Source organism: Neovison vison, chromosome 6, assembly GCF_020171115.1.
Source record: "Neovison vison isolate M4711 chromosome 6, ASM_NN_V1, whole genome shotgun sequence".
NCBI classification, from domain to species: domain Eukaryota; kingdom Metazoa; phylum Chordata; class Mammalia; order Carnivora; family Mustelidae; genus Neogale; species Neogale vison.
In genome coordinates this window covers 168913259-168938885 of record NC_058096.1, presented here as the reverse complement: position 1 = coordinate 168938885, position 25627 = coordinate 168913259, and the positions used below count along the sequence as shown (strand labels likewise).

Genomic DNA, 25627 nt, shown 5'->3' with positions numbered 1-25627 from the left:
TTTCCCAGCAGCCTCTCGGCCTGTCGGCGCTCGTACGGAGCTGGGCTGGCTGACCGGGCCCTTCCCTGCAGGGAGGGCTCCTTGAAGGTGGGGGACAGGCTACTCAGCGTTGATGGGATCCCGCTGCACGGGGCCAGCCATGCTTCTGCCCTTGCCACACTGCGGCAATGCAGCCACGAGGCGCTCTTCCAGGTGGAGTATGATGTGGTCATCCCAGGTGAGTCCGGGGCCTGAGGACTCAGGCTGGGGCAGGACGAGACCCAGGGGTTGAGCGGAGGGGTAGCAGGCATAGATCCTTAAAACAGCAAAGGCGGTGTGACCTTGGGCCAGTCACCCAGCCTCTCTGCACCTCTCTGGGCAATAAACGCTATGTGCCAGGCATTGTTGGAGGCCCCAGGGATTCAGGTGAGAGCGACACAGATGCGGTCTCAGTTCTCGTGGAGCTCATAGGGAGGGAGAGGGACAATAAACAGAATAAATCAAATACAGAGGGTGTCCGATGGCAGTAAGTTCTTTTGGAACAAAAAAATCAGGGAGGGATTTTTTGAGTGCAGAAAAGTGGTTGTGAACACACAACTTGGGGCCGGTGAACTGCAGGCCCTACATAACTGTGAGCACCTTAGTTAGTGTCGTCCGGCGGAGCCCTGGGGTCAAGAGTCCCTCAGAGCCGAATCCCTGTCCCGCCTCGGCTGCTGAGGGCTTGTGTGAACTTGGACAAGGCCTTCGCCTCCACATGCATCAGTTAGGGTTTTCTGATCTGTGAAATGGATGCAGTAATCCCTACCCAGCAGTGAGGATTACACCGAGACTGCAGAGTGAGGCTGGGAAGGCAGGTGCTCAGTATTTGCATTTTAAACCCTTCTTTCCTTCTGGTGCCAGATACTGTGGCCAATGCTTCGGGGCCCTTGATAGTGGAGATAACCAAGACGCCTGGGTCAGCCCTGGGGATCTCGCTTACCACTGGCTCCCACCGGAACAAGCCAGTCATCACCATTGACCGCATCAAGCCGGCCAGCGTGGTGGACAGGTGAGGCACATACTGGGGGCCGCCACCATAGGGGGCTGGGATGCAGGGGGAGAGACCGTGGTCCAGAGCGCCCTTGGGCCGGACCAGCCTCCCTCTTCCCTCTCCCGCCTGGCCAGGAGTGGGGCCCTGCATGCCGGAGACCACATCCTGTCCATCGACGGCACCAGCACGGAACACTGCTCGCTGCTTGAGGCCACCAAGCTCCTGGCCAGTGTGGTGGAGAGAGTGCGGCTGGAGATCCTGCCTGCACCCCAAAGTCGGCGGCCCCTGAAGCCCTCAGAGGCAGGTGGGTCCCTGTGGAGGGTCTCCAGACCCAAACCTGACAGCTGATGGGGAAGGGTGCATGAGGTCCCAGATGCCTGGGCAGGCTACAATGTACTGAAGCAAATGTTCATTCCTGTTGGGAAGCTCAGGTGGTCAAGGGCAGCGGCTGAGGGAGGGGAGAGGGGGGCAGAGGAACACCCTGAATGTTTGAGTTGACAGTCACCGGCTTGGGTGGCCCTAAGCAAGTTCCATCACTCTTGCCTAAGTTAATGGGAGTATAAGGGCTAGCCTGAGGGAGAGGACAGTCCTTCTGTGCTCTGTGCTGTTCAGATCTTAGATCTGGGGCTCAACACTGGGGTCCTCGGCAGGCCGAGGAGATAGCTAGTGAGTCAGGAGGGTCTAGAGTCCCCCCCAACTTTTGAGGAGTTGGGTCTCCAGACTGGAGCAGGGAGCTGGGGGCTAGGCACTCAAGGGCAGAGGAAGTCGGTGGTCTAAGAGACCAAAGGGCTGAGCCGGGGCAGGGTGGTTACAAGGAGGCAGCTTTGCACTCGGAGCCTGGAAGTGCCTCCACCATTCCAAACCTTGGGCTTTGGGTACCAGTGCCAGCACTGCTCCAGCGGAACAGGTGCTTTATATCTCTGAGCCTCAGTTGTCTCATCTGTAGGTGGGAGTGCAGGCTTAGGAGGGGTCAAACAAGGTAGAGGGGCACAGCCCAGTACTGTGGTCTGGGGGGTCAGGCTGTGAATTCCAGGCCTCAGGACACAGTGTGTGGGCAAGGATAGAGTCAGCCCACCCCATCCTTCACAAGCCTAATTGATCATCTGGGAGAGAAAGAAATCCCGCAAATAAAATGTGGGGAGATAGGCGGTGGGGAGGGTTCATTTCTGTGGCTCTGTGCAGACACATCTCTGCCAGGGTCTGCAAAGGCCCTGTGAAGCCACAGTGAGAGCCGCTACTGGAGACTTTGGGGCTTGAACCAGAGTGACTCATTCCCACTCCATTTACGATGTACCTGCTGTGGGCTGGGCTCAGCACTGGGGCTTCCCGTGGGTCATCTTTTTTCCTCCTGTGACAAGTCTGTGAGGGCGGTAGTGCTGTTATCCCACTTTACAAAGGCGGCTGATGCTCAGAGAACCACAGGGCACAGGGCTGCCGACATCCCTCCTGGCCCTCATTAACTGGGCCTCAGCTACTTGCCAGGCACTGCTGGAGGCACATCCTACGTCTTAACTCATTCAGATCCTTCCCATTATCCGGGGTGGGGGGGGCAGCCACTCTTTTAGTCCCATTATACAGATCATGACAATGAGGCACAGAGTTGCCCAAGTGACTTATCTCAGGGACCTGGCTGCTGGCCCGAGGGTTGGCCACGCCCCTGTGTGAGGATTGGAGCCGCTGCACAGGGGGCGGAGTCAATTGGATACCCTGCACCAGGCTGGACCACAGCCCCCTCCAAGCCCCGAAGTAGAAGGAAGAGCTAAGACAGGACCTGGGGAGTCTGGGAGGAGGTGTTGCATGGCAGGTGGCTTGGAGGATCAGGTGGGGCAGGTGGAAGAGGCATGATCTCTGGGGTCCCCTGGGAAGTGGATGGAGAAGGAGCACGGAGACTTCATCTGGGGGGAAGCTGTGTGAAAGTTTGGAGAGGAGGAAGCCAGAGCAGCCTGTCTGAAGCATAGGTCTGAGCCAAACTTGGCCAACCCCACGGGGGCCCTGGGGCACATGTTGTCCCTGAGAGCCCAGCAGGGGGCAGAAATGGCCCAGCCCAGTGCCCACGGCTGCTCGGTCCCTGGCCCCTGTGGCCAAGACTGCCCAGACCACAGCACCACAGGAGATCCTGAAGGTGCAGGGGCCTGATGCCGTCTGCCAGCTGCACTGCTCAAAGCTGATGGGCCAGGTCTCAGGCTGGGACCGCTTTCCCTCCCATCTCTGCTGTTGCTTGGCTGGGTGCTGAGCACGGTGACTGGCACATAGTGGGCATCCGGGACATGCGAGCAGCATCTGAATGCCTGGCTTGGCTTGGCTTGGGGGAAACTCAGGCTGTCTGGTCCTGCTTATCCTCACTTCATCTTGCAGATGGGAGTGTGGCTCCAGGGGGGCACAGTGAGTCCAGACTCAGTCTCTAATGCCTGCACCTCTCTCTCCTCTTCCTTGGGCCACAGTGAAGGTGCAGAGGAGTGAGCAGCCACACCGCTGGGACCCCTGCGTGCTCTCCTGTCACAGCCCCCGGCCCGGCCACTGCAGGACGCCCACCTGGGCCACACCTGCTGGCCAGGACCAGAGCCGATGTAATGTGCCCACCTCACTGGGGCTTGTGCATGTTTCATAGGGGAGGAAACCAAGACTCTGAGAAATTAGGAGGTCTGCCTGGCATCACGTAGCATATTAGTGATGAGATGGCCCCCTATCCCTGGCAGCTGGGTTTCACCCATCTGTGAAAACCCTGCAGTCTTTGAGGCCCAGAGTGGGCGAGACCTGCCTGAGGTCACATAAGCAGTGTTTGAGGTGAAAGGGGAAAGGTGTCCCAGTGTCCCTCTGTGATGGGGTGGTTGCCTGGCACCTCTGTGTGGCAGGGCGGAGGGCCCTTCCAGGGTTCACAGGGATGTGCTCTCATCTCCTCAGCCTTGTCCTCGACTCCCTTTTCCTCGCCGACCATGAATCATGCCTTTCCCTGCACCAACCCCAGCACTCTTCCCCGTGGATCTCACCCCATGAGCCCCCGGACCACAATGGGAAGGAGGAGGCAGCGAAGAAGGGAACACAAGAGCTCGTGTAAGTAAGCCATGGTCTCCTCCCTCCACTTTGGGCTGCCTGTATAGCTGAGAGCATTGCTAAAGGATGGGGATATTTGGGATAGGGTCCCAGGTGTGTGTGTAGAGTCATTAAACAGCATGAGTGGCCCACCAGGCTGCCGTGGATGCTGTGCAGGTTGTACACAGCACAGGGATGCACCTGAGGGATGTCAGTCACTTTGTATATTTTAGTTTTGTATTTTGATTTTAGAAAATTCCCAGATGGTGATGGCAGAGTGTCTCAAGGAAAGGATACCTTTTCAGATGTGCATAAAGCTCTCACAGTAACTCCATTTCATTTTCTTTTATTCCATGATTCATTCATTCAAGGAGAAAGTCTGAGTGTGGTGTGGCTGTATCTGTACCGCCCCTCTGACATTTTTTAATTTCCCCTAAGACAAAGACCTGTAGGCCTGAGACTAGCCATCCAGGATGTAATTGTTTGTAATAATTTTCATTTTTATTATATGTGTGTGTGTATACACATACACACATATGTATACACACAAACATATATTTCTACTTCCCTTTTGTATATAAGGCATTTCTCTTTATTTACGATCACTATGTATACAGTTCCCTTTTGAAATGAAGGTATTTAGGTATTTTAAAAAGTGAATAAATGGAAGACAAATAATAGTGAATGATAATGCAGGAGACCTGTGGAGGTAGCAAAAATCACAAAAATGCCAAGATTTTTGAAGTCTTTCCTGGGAAAAGTCCTTCCTTCGCTGATGTAGAAAGTTTATCCAGCCTCATGCCAGGTGAGCTGCGGAGACCCCCAGGAAGGATGAAAGGCCAAACTGGGCCATTTGGAAGTGAGCCAAAAGAAGGAAAAGAGGAGTATAAATCACCTGGCATCTGAAATATGGTTATAAGCTTCCTGGAAGCCAGGGTGAAAAGGGAAACAGATTTCAGACTCAGATGAGAGGTAAAATATGCCTTTACTAACCACTTTTGTCAACCACCAAAGCTGGGAGTGTATAGGTGAAAAGATTCAGAAATGCTGTTCATAGGCAGGGGCATAGGGAGACTGGGGGCTCTTGGGACCACTTATCTGTCCTTTTCCTAGGACAGATGAGTAATAAAATGTTATCATTATTATTATTGATGATAATTATTTAATTAAACAATCTGAACACCTTCTATGTACCAGGCACCATTCTTATTATTAGGGATGTAACAGTGAAAATACAATAAATACAAATATAATAATACAATATATGCAACAACATATAGTATATTACTATACATATTGTAATGTATAATATAAAGTATAACAAAATAGTAATAAAGATATAATAGTATAATATAATTAGATATAATATAATTAGTATAATATAATTAGAAGTAGAATTAATATGATAAATTATATTTAATAAATGATATCTAATGTCCATGTTAATAATACAAATGTATTTCATATACAGAATGTAAAACAATATACATTAAGTAACATAATATATCAAATAGAAAGTTTTCATACGACCCAGCAATTCCATATCTAGGTATATGCCCAGGAGAAATGAAGACATATGTCGTGTTCAACCAAAAACTTACACATGAATATTCATAGCAGCATTATTCATTTTTGCCAAAAGGTGCAAACAACCCAGATGTCCATTAAGAGATGAATGCATAAACAAAATGTGGTGTATTCATTACAATGGGATATTATTGGGCCATAAAAAAGCACGAATTCCAGACACATGCTACAATATGGATAAACCTTGAAAACACGCTTCATGAAAGAAGCCAGACACAAAAGGCCACAGATGATAGGATTCCATTTACGTGGAATGTCCAGAAGAGGCGAATCTATACAGAAGCAAATAGGTTAGTGCTTGCTTAGGGCTGGGAGAGATGGGAGGATTTGGGCCAATAGCTGACAGGGTTTCTTTTTGAGGTGATGAAAGTTCTCCAAATGTGCTGGTGGTTGCACAACATTGTTCCTGTACTTAAAAAAAAAAAAAAAAAGCACTGAAGTGTACACTTTAAAATGGTGAATATTAGGCTGGGTGAATTATATCTCAATAAAGCTGTCTTCAAAATTAACGTACCACGGGTATTAGTAGTATTAGAAGAGCGTTACAACGAAGCTAACAGCACGTGCCAGTGCACCCCTCAGAAACTCTGTTTCACGACATGGCAGTCCCAGGAGCTGGTGTCCTTCCTTCATCCTTGTCACGGGCCTGCTGGGTGGGACTGGCCCAGGGCAGAGCGCGCGTCAGGATACGCTGGGACTCCGCCGGCCGAGGGAGGAGACAGGGCCCAAACTCACTCGCCCCTCTGACTCCAGGTCCTTAAGCCTGGGCATGGGTTGGTGCTGGCAGGAGGCGCTCTCTCAGCAGTCTCAGGTGGGACTGCCCATCTGAGAGCCATGCCCGCCTGTCCCACAGTGTCACTGGCCTCCAGTACAGTAGGGCCTGGGGGACAGATCGTGCACACGGAGACCACGGAGGTCGTGCTCTGCGGAGACCCCCTCAGCGGCTTTGGCCTCCAGCTCCAGGGAGGCATCTTCGCCACCGAGACCCTGTCATCCCCTCCCCTTGTGCGCTTCATCGAGCCTGACAGCCCGGCAGAGAGGTGAGCCAGCGGCCCTTGCCCCGCTGGGCCTGCCACCCTCCGATTCAGGAGGCTCACAGACAGCCAGGGGAACTGAGTCCCATGGCAAGCCTGGCTTCACGGGGGTCCTCCACTTAATCATTCCACCCATTCCATCACCAGCCCCACTTTACAGCTTTTCCTCGAGGAAACCGAGGTGCTGAGACGCTGATTCATTTGCCCAGGGTCACACAACTCGTGAGTGACCCAGGACTTGAACCCCTGTCTGTCTCTAGTCAGGGCCCCCTATATACGTATCTCATAAGGCATGTGTCCTCCCCCTTGGACAGACGACTGAGGCCCACCGATTTCACTCTCTTAGCCAGAGTCACCAGGTAGATTGCCTGGGGCTCTATAATGGGCCCACAGCGGAGCTGTGAGTCAGACCCCAGCCCCGACCCCACATGGCATTCCCGTGCCCCAGGATTGGCAGTGATGGTAACAGAGTGGCTTCTCTCTGTGGGGCTGCCCGGGGTTCAGGTGTGGGCTGCTGCAGGTGGGGGATCGGGTCCTGTCCATCAACGGTATTGCCACCGAGGACGGGACAATGGAGGAAGCCAACCAGCTGCTGCGGAACGCGGCGCTGGCCCACAAGGTCGTGTTGGAGGTCGAGTTTGACGTGGCAGGTGAGTGAGGGCCCCTACCTTCCTCCTCACGCTTTGGGATCCTGTGCTCCCTCCTCCCTTTATCCTGCTCCTGCCTGGGGATATCCATGCTTTTCCAGCCCCATCCCTCTCCCACCTGGTGACCTTCTCCAAGAGCATTTGTGGCATGTGCCTGAACACCAGTGGTGGCAGGGAAGAAGGGGAGGCAGGAATCCCACATGCCAGCCTGAGGGCTGGTGAGGGATTTTTGTACCAAAACACGACCTAAGGGAGGGCAGAGAGGAGCTGAAAATATTCCATGTCCCTTGGCAGGCCTTAGGCAAAGAACCCCAAACACACTCAGGTTAGAACTCTGGTCTTGTGATATGGACATTTTGTGACTTTGGACAGGACTCTCTTGCCCCCTCCACCCTCAGTTTCCCCAACTATAAAACAGTGACTAGTTCTACTAGTCACTATAGTGAATATTGTTTGGGTTAGATGAGCTCAATCATGTAAAAACACCCTGCCTGGTACATTGTAGGTGCTCAGTAACTTGTTGGGGATGTGAACTGGGTTGGGTTTCACTCTGGGGAAACCCCTGGCTGGCATTCCTGGGGTCTAAGTGCCAGCCCCAAATCTGCTCTGATCGGATAGGTTGTCTGAGACAAAGGTCAGCTCACCATGCCTCAGTTCCCTCCACTGTCAGGTAGAAGAAGCAGGATGGGGTTGGGGCAGTGACTTTGCAGTCTCTCCCAGCTGGCCTAGAATGGGTGGGAAGCTGGGACTCCCTGCATCTCCTTCCTTGGGTCTCACACACATCCACATGTGTTTGCACGCAGAGTCTGTCATCCCGAGCAGTGGCACCTTCCACGTGAAGCTGCCCAAGAGGCGTGGTGTGGAGCTGGGCATCACCATCGGCTGTGAGTCCCTCCCTGCCATTCAGTCCCTGCCCCAAGTGAGCCGTCTGCTGGGGGAAATTGCACACTTCCAGCTCAGAGGAGAAGGGGATGCTCCTGGTGGGAAGGCTGGCTTGAGTTCTCTCTGCTTGCAGTGCTCCACTGTGTGTTCTTGGGTGACACCCCCTAGTTGCTGGAAGCCTCAGTTTCCTATTCTGCACAATGGGAGTCTCCTGACCAGCTGGGACTTCTGGTGGGATTAAGTGGTTTGTAAGGCACCAACCATGTGGGTCAGGTCTGTGAAATGATCCTCGGTCCCCACCATGGGCTTGACAGAGAGCAGCTATCTAAAAGGGCTGCTGCTGCAGCTCCTTCCTACCCCAAACTCCACTCAGTGGAGATGGGAGTTTAAACTCTGGATAGGGCTGCCAGATACGGTTGCACAGGTTGTACATGACACAAGGGTACCCATTTGAGGTGGGCTTAACAATTTTATTACATTATTTCCTCAATGGATAATTAGAAGGGATGTGCTTGTCTCATCTGCAAAGATGCCACATGGGCTAGAAGGGGCTCCTACCATCTTTTCACTAATGGGAAAATTAGCCCAGATGGATTTTTTTTTTTTTTTTCTCAAGAAAACGTAGTTACTCATGTAACAACCCATTGTCTTAGGTCACATTCCCCCAGAAAGAGCTTCTTAAAGAGTTACATTCACGGGGGTTATCAAGAAGGGCTCTTGGAATCTGTGTGATTCCACCTGTGTGAAGTGAGGGATGGGGACTGGGCGGACAGAGATGGTGGTTGTGATGCCACCAGTCCCATGGAGAGCTCTAGGGCCTGGAAGGCTTTGGAGGTTGTCCTGAATGAGGCTGGGAGCCAGGCCTTTGCACCACCGTGTGGACCAGGCCACACCCAGGAGCTGTACAACCTTGGCTGAGGCCGCTCTCGGCCAAAGGCAATACCCAGAGGGGGAGCCCTGTGGGAGCCGTTCAACCAGCAATTCCTGCCGCTGGGAGAAGGGAAGACTCAACTGTGGATGGGTCACCCAGTTCTGGGGCCCACCCTGTGCTAGGTGGGAGTGCCAGCCACACATTGCCCCTAAAGGGGCTTACAGTTTGCTGGGAGTTTGCCTGAACAGAAGGGAAAAGGGCTGATGTGGAAGCAGCAGCTTCTATGTGGCGGGATCCACGTTAGGTTTTGCCTTGTCTGGTTTAATATCATGACATCTCCATGAGTTCTTTGGCATCATCCCCGTTTGTGGAGGGGGAACTGAGGCAGAAAGGGGGCTGATTAGCTCACGGTCACCAGGCAGGAAGCAGTGGGAACATGGCACATGGTTTAGTATTCGGGCCCCAACTCCTGGGCCCTCCCAACCCCACTCCTCAAGGCTGAGGCCAATCAAATGTTGGATTCATGGCTTCTTTCCCCCCTGCCACTCTCCCGCCCCAGCGACCAGCAGGAAGCGAGGAGAGCCCCTGATCATCTCTGACATCAAGAAGGGCAGTGTGGCACACAGGTAGGAGTGGCCCTGGGTACAGGGTAAGGGGAACAGTCCAGGGGGAGTGCCACGTGCCAGGCTCTTTGCGTCTCCCACCCTGTTCCAACAGGACCGGCACCCTTGAGCCGGGTGACAAGCTGCTGGCCATCGACAACATCCGCTTGGACAACTGCCCCATGGAGGATGCTGTGCAAATCTTGCGGCAGTGCGAGGACCTGGTGAAACTGAAAATCCGGAAGGACGAGGACAACTCTGGTATGGCCACCACCGGGCCCTGCCACCTCTCTCGGTCCCCATACCGGAGCAGTGGGCTCCAGCTTTCAGTTCGGGGCTCCCTCTGGCCGAGGAGAGAGGTTGCCAGGCTGCTGGGGGAGACTCCTTGAATGAGCAGATGCAAGGAGGGAGCCCCGCACCAACATCTCACGGTCCCTGGGGCAGCCTGGACCCTCTGCAGCCAGTACAAAGCCTAGCAGAGGAGGCCCACAGGGGGCAGCAGTGAGCCAAGGGGTGGGTGGGGCAGGGATGGGGCGGGGAGTGTGGGGGCCATGTGTGAGTGAAGAAGTAAAGGGGGTCGACTCTGACACCTCTGAGATCAGACAGTTGACGGGAGTGAGTGGCCTGGACAGGGGTAAGAAAAAAATGATGCAGTCTGGGCAGGCAGTAGGGAAGGATGAGGCTGTGGCCCCTGGAGAGCGAGTCTGTTATTCAGAGGGTCAGCTGCCAACTCCTGCCCTGGGAAGGATGGTCTTTTTTGTGGGCAGATTCTTCTTCTTCTTCATCTTTTTTAAAGAAAAGCCAAAGTCTGGTTTCTTCTTATTCTCATGATTATTATTTTGTGTCCGGGGTGAAGTCTATAGTTTAGAATGTTGGCTTCATGATCCTTTTCTTCTTTTTTCCATGGGGTTTGGGTGCAAGAAAACATTTGTGGAGGCAGAGTTGGCCTCAGGGTCCCTGGGCAGTGCCATCTGAAGTCATGGCACGAGTAGATAGATGAGTGAATGGATGAATTTGAGGGAGTAATTTCACCAGGGCACTGGGGGCTGGGGGCGTCAAGCTCCAGGGTCCTGCCCCATTGCACCCCACCTGATGGGTGCCGCCTTTGCAGATGAGCAAGAGACCACAGGTGCCATCAGCTACACAGTGGAGCTGAAACGCTACGGGGGTCCCCTGGGCATCACCATCTCGGGCACAGAGGAGCCTTTTGACCCCATTGTCATCTCAGGCCTCACCAAACGTGGTCTGGCTGAGAGGTGAGCTGGGGTCCTGTGGGATACATGGGGACCGTCACAGGGCAGGGGTTGGACTCTGGGAACAGCCGAAGTGGATTCTGACATCAGTTCCAAAGTCGATATCCTGGGTGGCATCAGGCCTGTCCTTTCTCTCTCTGAGCCTCAGTTCCACAGAGGCAGACCAGCCCTCCTCTGGCAGACCTGCCTCCCAATCTGGAGATTCAGCATTTCTGGAAAGTCAGCATGGTGAGCCTTTTTAGAGCCCCTGCTGTGTGCCTTCAATCCTGGCACAGCCTGGAGCTTTTTTGGAGGCATTAGGGGCCTCCCTGCTGTCCTCTCATCTGGGGAAGCTGTGAGAAGAGGGTGTTGCAGGCTGTCCAGACTGCGGGGAGCAGGTGAATCTGGGCCCCAGAGGTGGAACAGGGCCCCACAGGGGTTATAGGGAGGCCAGGCCTGGGGTGGGGAGACAGGCTGGGCCCCTGGAGAAGGACAGAAGGCTGGCTGCAGCAAGAGGATTGAGCAGAGCGGGGATTGGGGAGGAACACTGAGCATCGGTGGAGGGCTCCCTGATCCTCGAGCGCCCCCTGCTGGTCCACTGCAGAGACCAGTGTGGTTGTTTCCTGTCTCAAGTGCACTCATCCACTCCCACCTTGCCTGGGTACCTCCCATGTGCCAACCGGTTCTGGGTCCCAAGGACGCGACAGACAGTCTCTCCTCACCGGGCTGATCTAGCTCAGTACTGACCAATTGCAATGTAATGCGATGCCCACATTTCAGTATAAACTTTTTGGTGGCCATATTAGAAAAATAAAAGGAAACAAATAAAATGAATTCTAAATACATATTTATTTCAACACGTGTAGTCAATATATAGATTATTAATGAGAGTGTTCTATATTCTTTTTTTTTTTTCATGTTTTGTCTTCAGAACCCATTGTGTATTTTATAGAGTCAAGTCATCTCAGTTTGGGCTAGCCACGTTTTGGGACCCAGTAGCCACATAGGACAGACAGCTCTGACCTCCCTCACTCAGCCCACCATCGCCCCCAACTTACGCTCTCGGGTTCCTGGGGATCTGGGTGGGCAAAGCCAGGCACGGTTCCAGAACCTAAATTTAGAGTCAGGCAGAATCATCCCCTCCCTCCCAAGTTCTAGATTTAATTTTTTTTTTTAATTTTTAATTTTTTAGAGAGGGAGAGAGTGGGGAGAGGGGCAGAGGGAGAGAGAGAATCTTAAGCAGGCTGCCCAGCATGGAGCCCAATGCGGGGCTCAATCTCACAACCCTGAGATCATGAGCTGAGTTCAAATTGATAATCGAATGCTTCGCTGGCTGAGCCACCCCTGCATCCCCCAAATTCTAGACTTTGTACCTCTATGAATGCTACCCTAGATGACACTTGCTTTTTGTTACAGCTGGGTTTAACTGAGGCCCATCAGGCTTGTGCCTGGGGGTTCCTGAGTTCCCCGAAGCCTTGAATGTCTCTCATTCTCTGTCCTGTGCCCCCCTCCCCAGGACTGGCGCTATCCACGTTGGGGATCGTATCCTGGCCATCAACAGTGTTAGCCTCAAGGGCCGGCCTCTTAGTGAGGCCATCCATCTCCTGCAGGTGGCTGGCGAGACTGTCACCCTGAAGATCAAGAAGCAGCTAGACCGTGAGCCTCCCCCTCCTGCCCCTGGGGCCATTCACCCTTTTAGGAAGGGAAATCTCTCTGTACCAGGTTCATGTGCCCAACCTCATGGCATCCTCACCAGATCCTATGGAGCTGGGAAGACACCTGGGACAGCTGAGGAGACCAGACTCAGAGAGGGGAGGGGTGGTCCCAAGGTCACAGCTTGTGTAGGGCAGAGTCTGGGTCTGAACCACTGTCTCCATCACAGCCTGCCTCTCAAGGCTGCTTGTTCTGCCTTAGGGTTGTAGCGTGTACATTCCTCAGTTTCCCCTGAATTTGAGCCCTGTGCCTTGGCAGGGAGGCCACCAGCTGCAGTGGAAGGAGCCTGAGATTTCGGGCCTGCCTTCTAATTTGGGCTCCACTGTTGTTCACCATGTGACCTTGGGTGTGTTGTGCAGACCCAGAGCCTCAGGGGTTCCCCAGGGCCAAGTGCAGGGAACTCAGCCTCAGTTTTCCCGTCTGTGAAATGGGTTTGCCCATTAGTGTGCCCCTTCCCTTCTATCAGATTGCTCAGTAGTAGGCTCGGGGCTGGGGGTAGGGGGGCTCGGTGCCTGTGAGACAAACCAGACAGAAGTGGGGAAACTGAAGCTCACTGAGTGTCTCTGTGTCTCTGAGGTCAGAGGCCAGTGGTGGTGACACCCCCTTTTGGTCCTAGGCCCCCTCCCACGACGCAAGTCGGGCAGCCTCAGCGAGGCCAGTGATGCAGATGAGGACCCACCCGAGGCACTCAAAGGAGGCCTGCTGGCAGCCCGGTTCTCACCCGCTGTGCCCAGCGTGGACAGCGCTGTGGAGTCCTGGGACAGCTCGGCCACAGAGGGTGGATTTGGGGGCCCAGGTAATGCCTTGGGGCCCCAGGACCAGCGACATGCTCTCTCTGGACCCCCCAGCTGCCACACGTTGGCAGGGGCTGTTCTCTCTGCCTCATTCTCTCTCCTCCTCTCCCTGCTTCATCCCTCAGGGCCACTTCCAGAAGGCAGACCCCACCCCCACCAAGGCCCCATTGGCCATGCTCAGGGCCCCTCACTGCTCAGAGCATGGAACTCAGGCCTTTACACATCTTTTGATTGACACTCATAGCCCCGTGGAGTTCCCCACCTTGAGGTTAAGGACCAAGTTGGCCTTACTTTTGTCTTTCTCATTCCTAGCCCCAGTGCTCTGTACACAGCAGGTGCCCAAACAATGTTTATTGCACCCAGTTGAAGATGGGAAGGTTGAAAGCCCCTTCCCACCCTGTCCCACAAGACCAGCCTTAAGGTGGACACATCCAGGCTGTCCTGTGAGGCCATAAGCCCCTCCCCCATGCATGTGGAGACCCATGGGTGGCCTCGAGGTTTGGGGGACATTTGACCCCAGCAGCTGGCCTTCAGGCCTCTCTAAGGCCCAGCTCAGAGAACTAGTGGAGCAAGGCCTCTAAGTGGCCTTGGGTAGCTCCCAGCACTGGGCCTCGCTGGTAGTATATTTGCCTTTCCTGGGTCTCTGCTTCCCCATGTCTTGTCCTTGATCAGCATCTCTTAGCTTACTTCTGGGGCAGGGTATTGAGAGCTCCCAAAGGCAGGCAGAGAGGAATGGTTTAAATAGTGAACCTCCTCCCCAGGCAGGAGGCAGCCAGGCTAAGCCCAGTGGAGCCGGGACAGGGACTTGGAGCCCTGGCCATTAACTCTTCTGCTGGGTAATCAGGAGTTCCAGGGGATTCTGGGGGTAGGGACTAGGTGGCAAGGCACTCAGGGGACTCTGGGTAGTCACGTCAGGCAAGAGTGGGCAAAGACCTATCCAGGGTCATCCAGCACAGCTGGAAAAGGGGCGGGAAGGAAGGTAAGTTACAGACATCTCCCTCTCCACCTGGCAGGCTCCTACACTCCACAGACAGTGGCTCGGGGCGTGACCCCCCAGGAGTGGCGGCCCAGCCGGTTGAGAAGCAGCCCCCCACCCACTGAACCCCGGAGGACGAGCTATACCCCGGCCCCCACGGATGAGAGCTTCCCCGAGGAGGAAGAAGAGGACTGGGAGCCACCAACTAGGTCTGTGGTGGGAAGGCCATGAGGGATGAGGCAGTCATGGTCTCCTGGCTCAGTTGGGTTGACGGTCCCTGTGCCACTGTGGTGGGGACAGCAGAGAGTCTTGTCTGGCTCCTGAGGAGGGGCGCCTCTCAGGAGAGCAGAGGGGACATCAGGCAGTGTTGCCTTGGCCAGGCTGAGATGGGGATGAGGGTGCCCTCGCGAGAGGGCACAGCGGTGGCAAAGGCATGGAAGGTGTTTGCCTTTCCAGAGTCTGGTGATCTCCTATTCTCAGATGAGCAGCTCAGAACTTGAACCTGACCCTTTAGACTTAGCCCAGATGGCCTGATGGCCTCCTGCAAAGGCCCTTGGGTTCCAAACACCCGCCCTGGCCATGGATGTGGTTTGGTAGCATTGGCTTTGAAGGACACCGCATGACCCCCAGAGGCAACTCCTGTCAAGAGCAGGCCCTATGGAGAAACGTTGTTTCTCATCCAGCCCCAGCCACCCGTTCTGTGCCTGTGCTTTGGATCGGCTACTTCCTTCAGCCTCTAGTGCCTTTCCCTTTCTCTTCCTGGCCAAGGCCTCTGCAGCCTTGGAAACCCAGCTTATGTTCCCCTGCCTCCAGGAGGCTCCCCTCACTTTCCCAGGCACAAGGCATCCCTCCCTCCGCTGGCCCCCAGCCGCTCCTGTGAGCCTCCTCCTGGCACTGGCTGCCTTGTGTGCACCTGGTTAATGACCTGGCTGTTGTCCCTTCTGGGTAGGGCTCCTAGCTGGGTGCCTGGCCCCCAGTGGGTACGGCTGCACACTTTGTGACCGAATAGCCAGCATCTTGAAAACGGGAGAACAGGGGCTACACCTTACTCACCGCTGTAGCCCTGGGCCCTGCAGAACCCTGGCCCAGGGAATGTTTGTGGGATTGGTTTGAATGGAGAGAATAGCCTTCAGCCTTTGTCTTCTCATTTTTAAAATGGGAAGGACGGGAGGCAACTATGGCACCTCATCCTCTCTGAGTCCCCTTAGGAGAGAAAAGCTCACGGGCCTTAATAAGAAAGTGCTTTGCAAACCCATCCTTTATAAGTGGCTGGGACTTTGTAAGTGGCAAGTGGCTTTGTGAACTAGGAAGCTGCCAGTGTGACTTGTTACCATTCTAACAAGCCTCGATTTTAGAGCTGATGATGGGCTTGTAACAGTGGAGGACGTGGGGTGGCCTGGACCCTTCCCCAAGCACAGATACACCATCCTCTCCATCCATCTGTGTCCTCGCTGGTTCCAGCTCTGTCCCTGTCACTGTGCTACAATGCCGTGTGTCTGGGTGGGGCCAGGACCCATCCTCTGGGGCTACACCATGGATCTCCTCTCTGTCTGTCTGTCTGTCTGTCCGTCCGTCTGTCTCTCTTCCCAGGCGTCCTGTGTCACCGCTCTCCACCCCGTCTCATCTGCCCCTGTTCTAACTGGCCACCGACAGTCCTGGTCGCCCCTAACTGCGTCTTCTTCCCCCCATCCCGTGTCACCAACCACTGCCCTGGGGCCCCAGCACTGCCACCGAGGACGCCTGCCCGCCTGCCTGCCCGCCCGCCCACCCTAAGGCCCTTCGAGCCCAACGCTGGGCCCCAGGGCCCCGAAGACTCCTCAGGCCCCAACCCGCCTGCCTGCCCACCTGCCCACCGGGAGTTGACCCTCTCTGGTTCCTACGTTACAGCCCAGCCCCCGGCCCTGCCCGTGAGGAGGGCTTCTGGCGCATGTTTGGGGAAGCGCTCGAAGACCTGGAGTCATGTGGTCAGTCAGAGCTGCTGAGGGAACTGGAGGTAGGGCCACCCACCCCGCAGACGTTCCTGGGGAACCCCCGTGCATGGACACTACCGATGCGCGTGCCTTTGGAAACAAGCATGTTGATGGGATCCTGCCCGGGCATGGTGTGCACCACACAATCACTTGGCGCCCTCCGTGTACAGGTGTCTTCACACACATGTAGGCTGTGCATGGACACATACAGAGGTGTGATGGAGAGCACCGGCATGGCGCATGGAGGTGTGTGCACATGCAGACACGTGTGCAGCAGGGGCATGCGTGTGTGCGTGCATGTGAGCATGCTCGTGTATGCACAGATGCGGAGGGTATTTTCACAGCAGATATGTGTGAGCGCACGTTTGGATGCCGAGGGGCGGTTTTGGAGTCTGTGTGCAGGTACAGCCTGGGGATGTGGTGGTAGGCGTGCCCTGTAGGAGCACGTGGATGTCAGTGTCAGGGACAGCACAGGGGATGAGGGCTTGGGGGAACTGAGAAGTGAATACAGCTTTGTGTGGGGTCAGCACGGCCCATGGTGGAACAGGCTGCCCGGGAAGGTCTAGGAAGGATCCCACTGGGTCATTTCAGAAACTCCTTCATGCTCTGAGAACATTAATTTAAACTTTCACTTTATCTGTGTTTTTGCCCCTTTAATTGTTGATTTTTTCCTCCATCGGTCTTACAAATCACTAGGCTCCTCGAAGAACTGATTTTGGGCTTTGTTAATTCTCTCATGAGTTTCATGGTTTTCTGTCTTACTCATTTCTGTGTTTAGCTTCTTCTTCATTTGTGTTTACTATGTTTTCTACAGTTGTGCATCCTAAGCTATGATTTTACCCACAGACACTGCTTTGGCTGGGTTCCACAAATTTTGATTGTGATGCTTTTATGGATCATTCAATTCCAAATATTTCAAAAAATTTTATTACGATTTTAGTTAAGCCCTTGATGACACAGAAGTGGAGAGTTTTGTTTTTTATTTTTTATTTTATTTATTTTTTAAAAGATTTTATTTATTTATTTAACAGACAGATCACAAGTAGGCAGAGAGGCAGGCAGAGAGAGGAAGGGAAGCAGGCTCCCCGCTGATCAGAAAGCCCCATGCGGGGCTTGATCCCAGGACCCTAGCACCATGACCCGAGCCAAAGGCAGAAGCTTTAACCCACTGAGCCACCCAGGCACCCTGAGTTTTGTTTTTTAAATCCAAATCTTAAAACCAATTCATATTGGGTTTTAGTTCATATGTACTATGGCCAGAGAATGTGTTCCATATGCTTTGAATTCTTTGGCATTTGTTGAGACTTCTTTGTGGCCCAGTATGTGATCAGTTTTAGTAAACATTTCATGAATGCAAATTCCCTTTTGTTGGGTGTAGGGTTTTCTGTAGATCAAGATTGTTCATAGACTTGTTCAAATCTGCATTCTTATGAAATGTTATATGGTTTATTTATCTTTATCTTTTTTTGTTGATGGTATGATAAAATTTATCATGAGTGGAGATTCAGCAAGTTCTTGACATTTTGTCATTTTTGTTTTCTGTCCTTTGAGGTTATATTGCTAGTTTCATATAAATTCATGCTTGCTGGAACTTTTTGGTGAATTTTTCTCTTTATTATTCATCAGTATCTCTATCCCTATGTACTTTCCACTTTAAATTCCATTTTCCCCCATAACAATATGGTTCCACCAGATTTATTTTATTAATGTTTCCTGTCTTTTTACCAATTTGTTTTCAAAATTACTGTTACTAAGTATGTACATTTATCATTTTAAACATATCTGTTTCATGCTGTATGTAGCTGATTTTCCCCCCAATCCAAGAACATTTCTTTTTTAAAGGTTAGTTCATTTATATTTATTATGATTACTAATATAATTAAACTTAATTCTAGCATACAATTTATTCTTTCTATGTATCCCACTTTCTCTGTATTTCTAATCTACTATCTTTCTTTTTCTAGTATTGATAAATTTCTTATTCCTCTTTATTCTCTCCACCACCAAAACAGTCATTTTTATAATTTTTATTCTTTTAGTGATTATCCTTAATTCATTTATTTTAATCAATTTTTAAATTTAAAATATTTTATTATTACAGAAGCCATATATGTGGATGGTGCAAAATTAGATAAATGAGATAAAATCAAAACTAAAATAAGCAAAATAAAATATAAGAACACAACATTCCCACCACACATAGATCATGACTGTTAATGCTTCAGTGAGAGTATATGTATTTTTAGAATAGTGAAACCATTATGTACACACTACAGCTACTCCATTTCTTTCCATACATAGAAATAACTTTCTAATATGTTTTCATCTCTTTTAATACCAAGGTCATATGTAGATTTTCACAGTTGACCCCAAATTTCCCTTTACACCTGGTCTGGCTAAACCAGCACCCAGTCCATGCTTGGCACCTTGTTATTATGCCTTTTCAGTCTCTCTTAATTTTATTTAGTCCAGAACCTTCTTAATGATGCTAATTTGAAAATTTTGTTTACTAAGATAAAATTCACATAACTTAAAATTTACCATGTTAAAGTGTAAATTGAATATTAAAAGTAAAAAGAATGAATTAAGAAGAATCACGAATACTGTCTATTCACGATGTTGCATTTACACAACCAGAACATTTCTGACATCCCCAAAAGAAACTCCACATGTCCCAACCACTGTCTGCTTTTTGTCTCTATGGATTTGCCTGTTCTGGATATTTCTTATAAATGAGGTCATGCAGTATGTGGCCTTTCATGTCTGACTTTTTTCATTTAGCTTGATGTTGTAGAACGTGTAAGTTCTCCATGCTTTTTATGGCCAAATAATATTCCATTCTATGGACAGACTAACTTTTTGGAAAGATCAGGTGCATTTGACTTTTTCTAGCGAAGTCGAGTCAATGCCTTTGCCCCCTCTCCTTAACGAGACAGGGCCTAGAATGCTCCCGTTTCCCTCTAAACTCTCTCCTCTTGTCTCCCTGCTTGTTTATAAATTGCTCAGCTAGTTCATGTGGGGTTCTAGTCAGTACTCATTCCGGTTGAAGGCAATTAACTTCTTTGCTCACTGTTGCTTCTTGCATTCTTCTTGCTTCTGAGTTCATCCTTTAAGATCTTTAAATGAGACTCTTGGAGTGGTAAACTCTTTGCGGTTTCATGTATGATTTTATCTTATTTATTTTTATGATGAGCGAGGTAGCAGAGTGGTTAAGATCCTTGACTTTGAAACCAGATTCTGATTTCAAATCATAATATCTCTTAGCCTGGGTTTTCTTACCTGTACAATGGACACCCCCCCCCGCTACTGCCTCCAAAATGGTGTTTGCCTATCTGGTAGTATCGTAGAGAACAAAATGGGTTCTGCGTTTATACTGAGTAGAACTGAGCTCAGAACAAAGTAAGCATTACTCATTCAGGGCCAACAATTAGTATTCTGATTGTGGGTGTGATCGAGGATCCCCTCCCCCTGCCCATGCTCAGACCAAGAGCCCCAGGAGGGCAGGGACCCTGTCTATGCTGTGCACCGCTGTGACTTTGAAGACCGACACAGAGTAGTTGTCCATAGATGCTGACAGCAAACAGCAGACAAACAGGCATCCCCATGAAGGACTGTGTATCCACAGGCATCCATCATGACGGGCACGGTGCAGAGTGTGGCCCTCGAGGGCAGACCCAGCCACCAGCCCTGGCGGAGGGGCCAGGAGGTACAAGCATCCCCCGAAGAGATGCAGGAGCTGTTGCTGCCGACACCCTTAGAGATGCACAAGGTGGGCGCTGGGGCTGGGCACGGGGTATACATATATACACCACTTCCTTAAAGGAGAAGCCAGCCTCCCTTGCCATCTGTAGGTTACTATATAGAAAAACAAATGGAGAAGAAACCTCTCCACCAGTAGCCCTTAGAAGGCTCAGAGCTTCTTGGTAAATTTGAGAGATGAGCAAGTGTTAGAGGGGTGGAAACCTGTCAGTACCCCACGGAGACATTCTCCTGAGGGAAAGGAGAGGACTGAAGAAGAACTGAGAAGGAACCCCTTCCCCAGGTTCCCCACTGTGACTGGTGCCGGGAACCGAAGGGTGTGCTGCCATGGACAACAGCAGGGAGCACAGCTGGGCTGGGGGCTTGGTGTGGGTTCCACACCAAGGGATTTGGGCTGCTGTGGGAAGCTGGGGCAAAGGTCAGATCTCCAGGGAATTCCTCTTCCCTCTGCTCCCAGGTGACCCTGCACAAGGACCCCTTGCGGAATGACTTTGGTTTTAGCGTCTCTGATGGCCTCCTGGAGAAGGGTGTCTATGTCCACACTGTGCGCCCTGATGGGCCAGCCCAACGTGGTGGCCTCCGGCCCTTTGACAGGGTCCTTCAGGTAATGCTGGGCTGAGGGCACCATAGATAGTGTGACCTTTCCTTGCCTCCAGTGGAAGGAGCCCCACTTCTACCCTGGCTGAGTGGCCTTAGGCAGGTCACCTTTTCTCCCTGAGCCCCAGCTTCCTCCTACGTGAAGGGAATGACAACAGTCCTATAGTCAGGTCAGGCTCTGTTACGTTGCAGTAACAGCCAGCCCCGAATCTTAGTGTCTTTTTTTTTTTTTTTTTTTTTTTATTTATTTGAGAGAGAGAGACAGTGAGAGAGAGCACGAGCGAGGAGAAGGTCAGAGAGCGAAGCAGACTCCCCATGGAGCTGGGAGCCTGATGTGGGACTCGATCCCGGGACTCCAGGATCACGCCCTGAGCCGAAGGCAGTCGTCCAACCAACTGCGCCACCCAGGCGTCCCCGAATCTTAGTGTCTTAACACACAAACATTTATTTGTCCACTGGGGGCCGACATGGTCTTGCTCCACCAGGCTGGTGGGGGGCTCTGCCCTCTGGCAAATGCCTTCCACCACCTGACATGGGAATGGAGACTGGAAAATCACCCATGGGTTTTTTTCCTGCCTTCACCTAGAAGCAACACCCACCACTCCCTTTCACAGCCTATTGGCCAGAACCAGTCACATGACCCCGCTAATGGCAAGGGAGCCTGGGAAATGCACGTGAGCAGAGGGAAAGCTCTGGAACTGCACTGGTCCCACCACCTGGTGGTGTTTTTCTTGTGCTCCAGCTGCTTTTGTTTTCCTGGTGTGATTTCTGCTGTGTTGGTGCTACATTTACCGAATATGGTTCCTTTACGTTGGCAGAGGCTTTCCGGCTTGAATTTATTTTGAAAGGAAGCTTTTCGTGTCATTAGGAATGAAAAACCAGCACTCCTTGCTTGACATAGAAGGTCACTGTAAAATAAAAAGTCAAAGAAGCAAAGCCACGTCACCAGTTCTAGGCAGGAAGCTGAGTGTGTGTTCTCTTCCATGTTGAAAAAGGGAGAGGAGTGGTGTTAGAGGAGTGGGAAGGATGCCCTGGCGCCCCCTTCGGGGTTTCTCTTTGATAAAACCAAACCGGAGGGATTGAGAGAGTGCTCGATGAAGGAGGACTTCTCTCTGTGTGTTCTAGATGGACCCTGTATCTGGGCTGGGCCCGGGCCCACCCTTGAGGACACCTCATGATTCCTACCTACTTCGGCCTGGGCTCCGCTGATGCCCATCTGTCCCCTTGGCTGTGTTCCCCACAGGTCAACCACGTTCGCACGCGAGACTTTGACTGCTGCCTGGCTGTGCCGCTCCTGGCGGAGGCAGGCGACGTCCTAGCACTGGTCATCAGCCGCAACCCTCTGGCACAGAGCAGCCGAGCCCCGCGAGCACCGGGCCCCAGCAGCCCCCGGATGCTCTGAAGTCAGCACGTGGTCTGGACACCCTAGGGGCTGCTGGAGTAGATCCTGGCCGCCAGACCTCTAACTGGGCTGGAGACCTGGCCACTCACTCATCCATCTGTTCATCTGGCAGGCTCTGAGCCACGGACGGAATCTGTCTCTCTTCTCCGGTTCTGCGGTCCCTGCCCCAGTTGGAGTGACATCTAGGTCTTTCTCCATGTTGGGACTCCCAAGATGCCCAGAGGAGCCCCACTCAGTAGGGGCTGAGACAGGCTGCTCAGCTGGGAGAAGAGGAGCCTAGGAGCTAGGGAGCCCAGCTCATTGGGAGTGTTTTCTCCCAGCAGAGCTGTATAGTTGCAGAGGAGGAGTGAGCTCCCTGTCACAGGAGGTGAGCAGGTTGGAACTTGATACCCCTGGTGCAATCACGGACTGAGGTGTGAGGCATCTGGGCAATGGGTCCACACACGCTCAGGTAGTTAGTTGCCCCACAGGGGGAGCATTTAGGGTGTGGCTGGGGGGGCAATTTTTCTGGACAGCCTCCCACCAAGAGGGATGCCACTCAGGGTGGGACCCTAGCCCCTTCCCTTCTCCAGAATTCTGGTGTTTGGGGCTTGCTGGCTTCCCCACTTAAGAGGTTCTTGAGCTGGGGTGACTGAAGTCCAGGAATCATTAGCTTATTGATTCTGAAAGTGAGTGATTCATTTCCACCTCTCTGGTCTGAAGCCTCCAGGATTTGAGACCTGCGGTTCTTCGCCCTTTGGGCCAGCTTGGTGTCAGGCTTTGGGCTCTCAGCCCCTCCTGCTTTTGTTGGAGGTGTAGGCACAGATCTATATGAATATACCCTTCTCAGGCCAGGCCCCTCGCGATCTGAGGGAGTCATCTGGGACAAAAGACCTAGGAGTTCTTATTCACCTGCCATTTCAGTGGAGATGGGAAGACCATAGAGGTATCACATGGAAGATGATGTATGTCCTCTCCAATCTTCAATCCCATGAAGGAGGAGAGACGCAGAGAGGGACACACAGAGGCAAAGGTAGGCAGGTGGGAGATAGGTGAGCCATTCTCACGCCCAAAGGTGACAGTGTCCAAAGGGGCATTTAAGAAAGTTTATTCCCACTTGAAATCTGGAACCACCAGCATTCCTTAAAGTCATTGTCCTCATTTTCCACAGACCAGAAACCTTTTTGATTTTGAGAAGGGCAGAGGCCTGCACCTGGTGGTCTGGGCTGCAGGCCCAGAGATGGAGGTGGGCAGGCTGGATCCCCAGGTCAGGTCTGGGGATTTGCTTTGCTCTGAATGGGGGTCTCAGGAAAATGGGGCACCAACTCCCACCTGCATCCTCCATGCTGTGGAGGCCCCCAAATGCTCTTCCACTTGAAGGACAGGATGGGGAGTCAAAAGGCTTGTTCTTTTTGCTCTGGGTTGCAGCTTGCTCACTCTGTGACACCCCCCCCCCACCCTTGGTATGACCCTCTCTGGACAATATAGGAGAGGATAGTCTCTGAGCAGGTACAGGCCTCCCTGTACACGGCACGGCCGGAACCATGCCCACAGGGCACCCTGCCCTCTCTCTGCCCAAGGGCCTGCATTCCCTTGTCTTCTCCCTCCACTTCCCCGCACCCTGCCGCTCCCTGCCTTCCCTGGGGAGCCTTCCATGCCAGGGCTGGACTGCCCATTGCCTCTGCTATTGTGGATTCCTGTGTAAACACCCGCCCCGGGGTGAAAGGGCACTGCCTTCCCCCCCAGCATAGGGGCACCGAGCAAAAACCAAGGGCCCTCAGCTTGGGGGCCACAGAGACATGGCCACTGGAAGCTGCAGCTGTGTAAGCTTGGGCAAGTTGCCCAGCCTCTCTGGACCTCTGGCAAGGGATGGGGCTGGACAGTCCACACTCCCAGGGCCTCTCAGCTCAGGAGAACTGCGTTCGACTGCAGGTGAGGGAAGCAATAGCCCCTCCCCGACTGGTGGCCCCCTGCCTCCCCGGGCTGAGGCCTCTGCCATCCCCCCTGATGTATGCAACCAGGCCACCAGTGGTCCCTGGCGTGGCCAGCCTTCTCATATGCAATATTTCCTCTGGCTTCTCATGGGGATCATAGATCCCAGACTTGACATTCCCCGATGCCCGTCCCCGGTGAGCATCCTGCCTGCCTATGCATTTTGGGTACAGCTCCTGTGACCTGCCCCTTCCACCCCCAAAAGCTGTATTTTTCTCTGGCTGAGATTAGAGCATATTCCTTGTAAAGTATTTTTCTACATGGGGTTTTCTTAGGGCTCTCGGGAAGCACATGCCAAGGGGCTGCATTGCCAAGGCCATTTGGGGTCTGGGGCCCGTGTATAAATCTGTTCTGCAGGGGCTGCAGGGACTTAGGAGCTGGGGGTGGGTGAGGTGCTGTTGGGATAGTTTTTTTTTTTAAATAAAATTATTTAAATGCAACTAGACTGTGGTGTCTATTTTTGTTGTTTCTTTTTTTAAAATCATGGGCTGGCCATAGTCAGCTTCGGTTTAGAGGTGATGACATCTTCCCTGCTTTTAATTCATTCGTCCATTCTGTAGGTCTCCTTGGACTCTGCATCATTCTAGCCCCTGGGAAAACGAAAACATGAACACGACAGATGAGGCCCTGTCCACATGGGGCTTAGATTTTAATGGCAGACAGTGAACAAGGCAGCAAATTGTAAAGGATTATTTCAGGAGGTAGTGCAGTGAAGAAAAAAACAAACCAAAAAACCCAGTCATGGGCATAGAGAAGGGGTGGGGGTTGGCGAGAGCTATAGCTCAGGGGTCAGGAAGGACTTTTCTGAGTAAGTGATATTTGGGGTGAGACCTTAAAGACAGGAGTCCCCTGTGGAGACCAGGAAGAACTGTCCCAGGCAGAGGGCACAGCCAAGTGCAAGGGCTCTGAGGTGGGAATGAACTTGGTGGGTTCCAGAAGAGAAAGGGGACCCAGCAGCAGAGTGGGGAGACCAGGTGGGAGGTGTGCAGGGCCCAATGGGAAGGGTTTGGGTGGGGACTGTGGGTTTTATTCTGTCTGCAGGGCGAAGCCAAGGAGGCAAGTGGGTGGCGGGTCTGCTATATGGAACCCCTTTGGCTTGGGTATGGCCCAGTCAATGCCCTGAGTCTTCATAGGACAGCTGGGGCATGATAAACCCTGAGGTCACGGCCAGGCCTCATCCGGGAACCACAGCTCTGTGTAGAGTGAGGAAGAGCTTCTTCCCATCAACTATGCAGGATGAAGTGAGCGCCCCGTCTCCAGAGGTGTGCTAGGTTAGCTGAACCACACTGAGTGCAAGGATGCCTCTGGGCTAGGGAAGCCAAAAGCGAGTTGCGAACAGGGCATGGCTCCTCCTCCTAGAGCTGGGCGATAGGTTCAGGCCCTTTCAAAACAGGAGGGAAGTGTGGTCAGGTGGTTCCCTGGAGAGACAGTCCGGCCCTACACACCGGCTGCATGCAGGCATGTTCCTGCGTGCTTTTTGAGAATCCTTTGGGCCCTCCCGACAGCCTTTGGGGGTGGCTCTGTTATCATCCCAATATTCCAGGTGATGAC

General features: G+C 52.5%; 1 protein-coding gene across 1 annotated transcript in view; it reads left to right on the top strand.

The window, feature by feature from the left end:
* The window catches only part of GRIP2 (glutamate receptor interacting protein 2), a 40636-nt gene extending 16230 nt beyond the window's left edge, over positions 1 to 24406 (top strand). The window contains exons 7-24 of the mRNA XM_044252922.1: positions 72 to 217; positions 880 to 1027; positions 1144 to 1313; positions 3451 to 3576; positions 3911 to 4060; positions 6480 to 6666; positions 7165 to 7310; positions 8111 to 8191; positions 9620 to 9686; positions 9778 to 9923; positions 10774 to 10918; positions 12411 to 12550; positions 13224 to 13403; positions 14415 to 14586; positions 16265 to 16370; positions 19973 to 20116; positions 20564 to 20710; positions 21947 to 24406. Coding sequence (XP_044108857.1) covers positions 72 to 217; positions 880 to 1027; positions 1144 to 1313; positions 3451 to 3576; positions 3911 to 4060; positions 6480 to 6666; positions 7165 to 7310; positions 8111 to 8191; positions 9620 to 9686; positions 9778 to 9923; positions 10774 to 10918; positions 12411 to 12550; positions 13224 to 13403; positions 14415 to 14586; positions 16265 to 16370; positions 19973 to 20116; positions 20564 to 20710; positions 21947 to 22105 — 2560 coding nt within the window. The 3' untranslated portion in view covers positions 22106 to 24406. The remainder of the gene's footprint in view (positions 1 to 71; positions 218 to 879; positions 1028 to 1143; positions 1314 to 3450; positions 3577 to 3910; positions 4061 to 6479; positions 6667 to 7164; positions 7311 to 8110; positions 8192 to 9619; positions 9687 to 9777; positions 9924 to 10773; positions 10919 to 12410; positions 12551 to 13223; positions 13404 to 14414; positions 14587 to 16264; positions 16371 to 19972; positions 20117 to 20563; positions 20711 to 21946) is intronic.
* The last annotated feature ends 1221 nt before the right edge of the window (positions 24407 to 25627 follow it).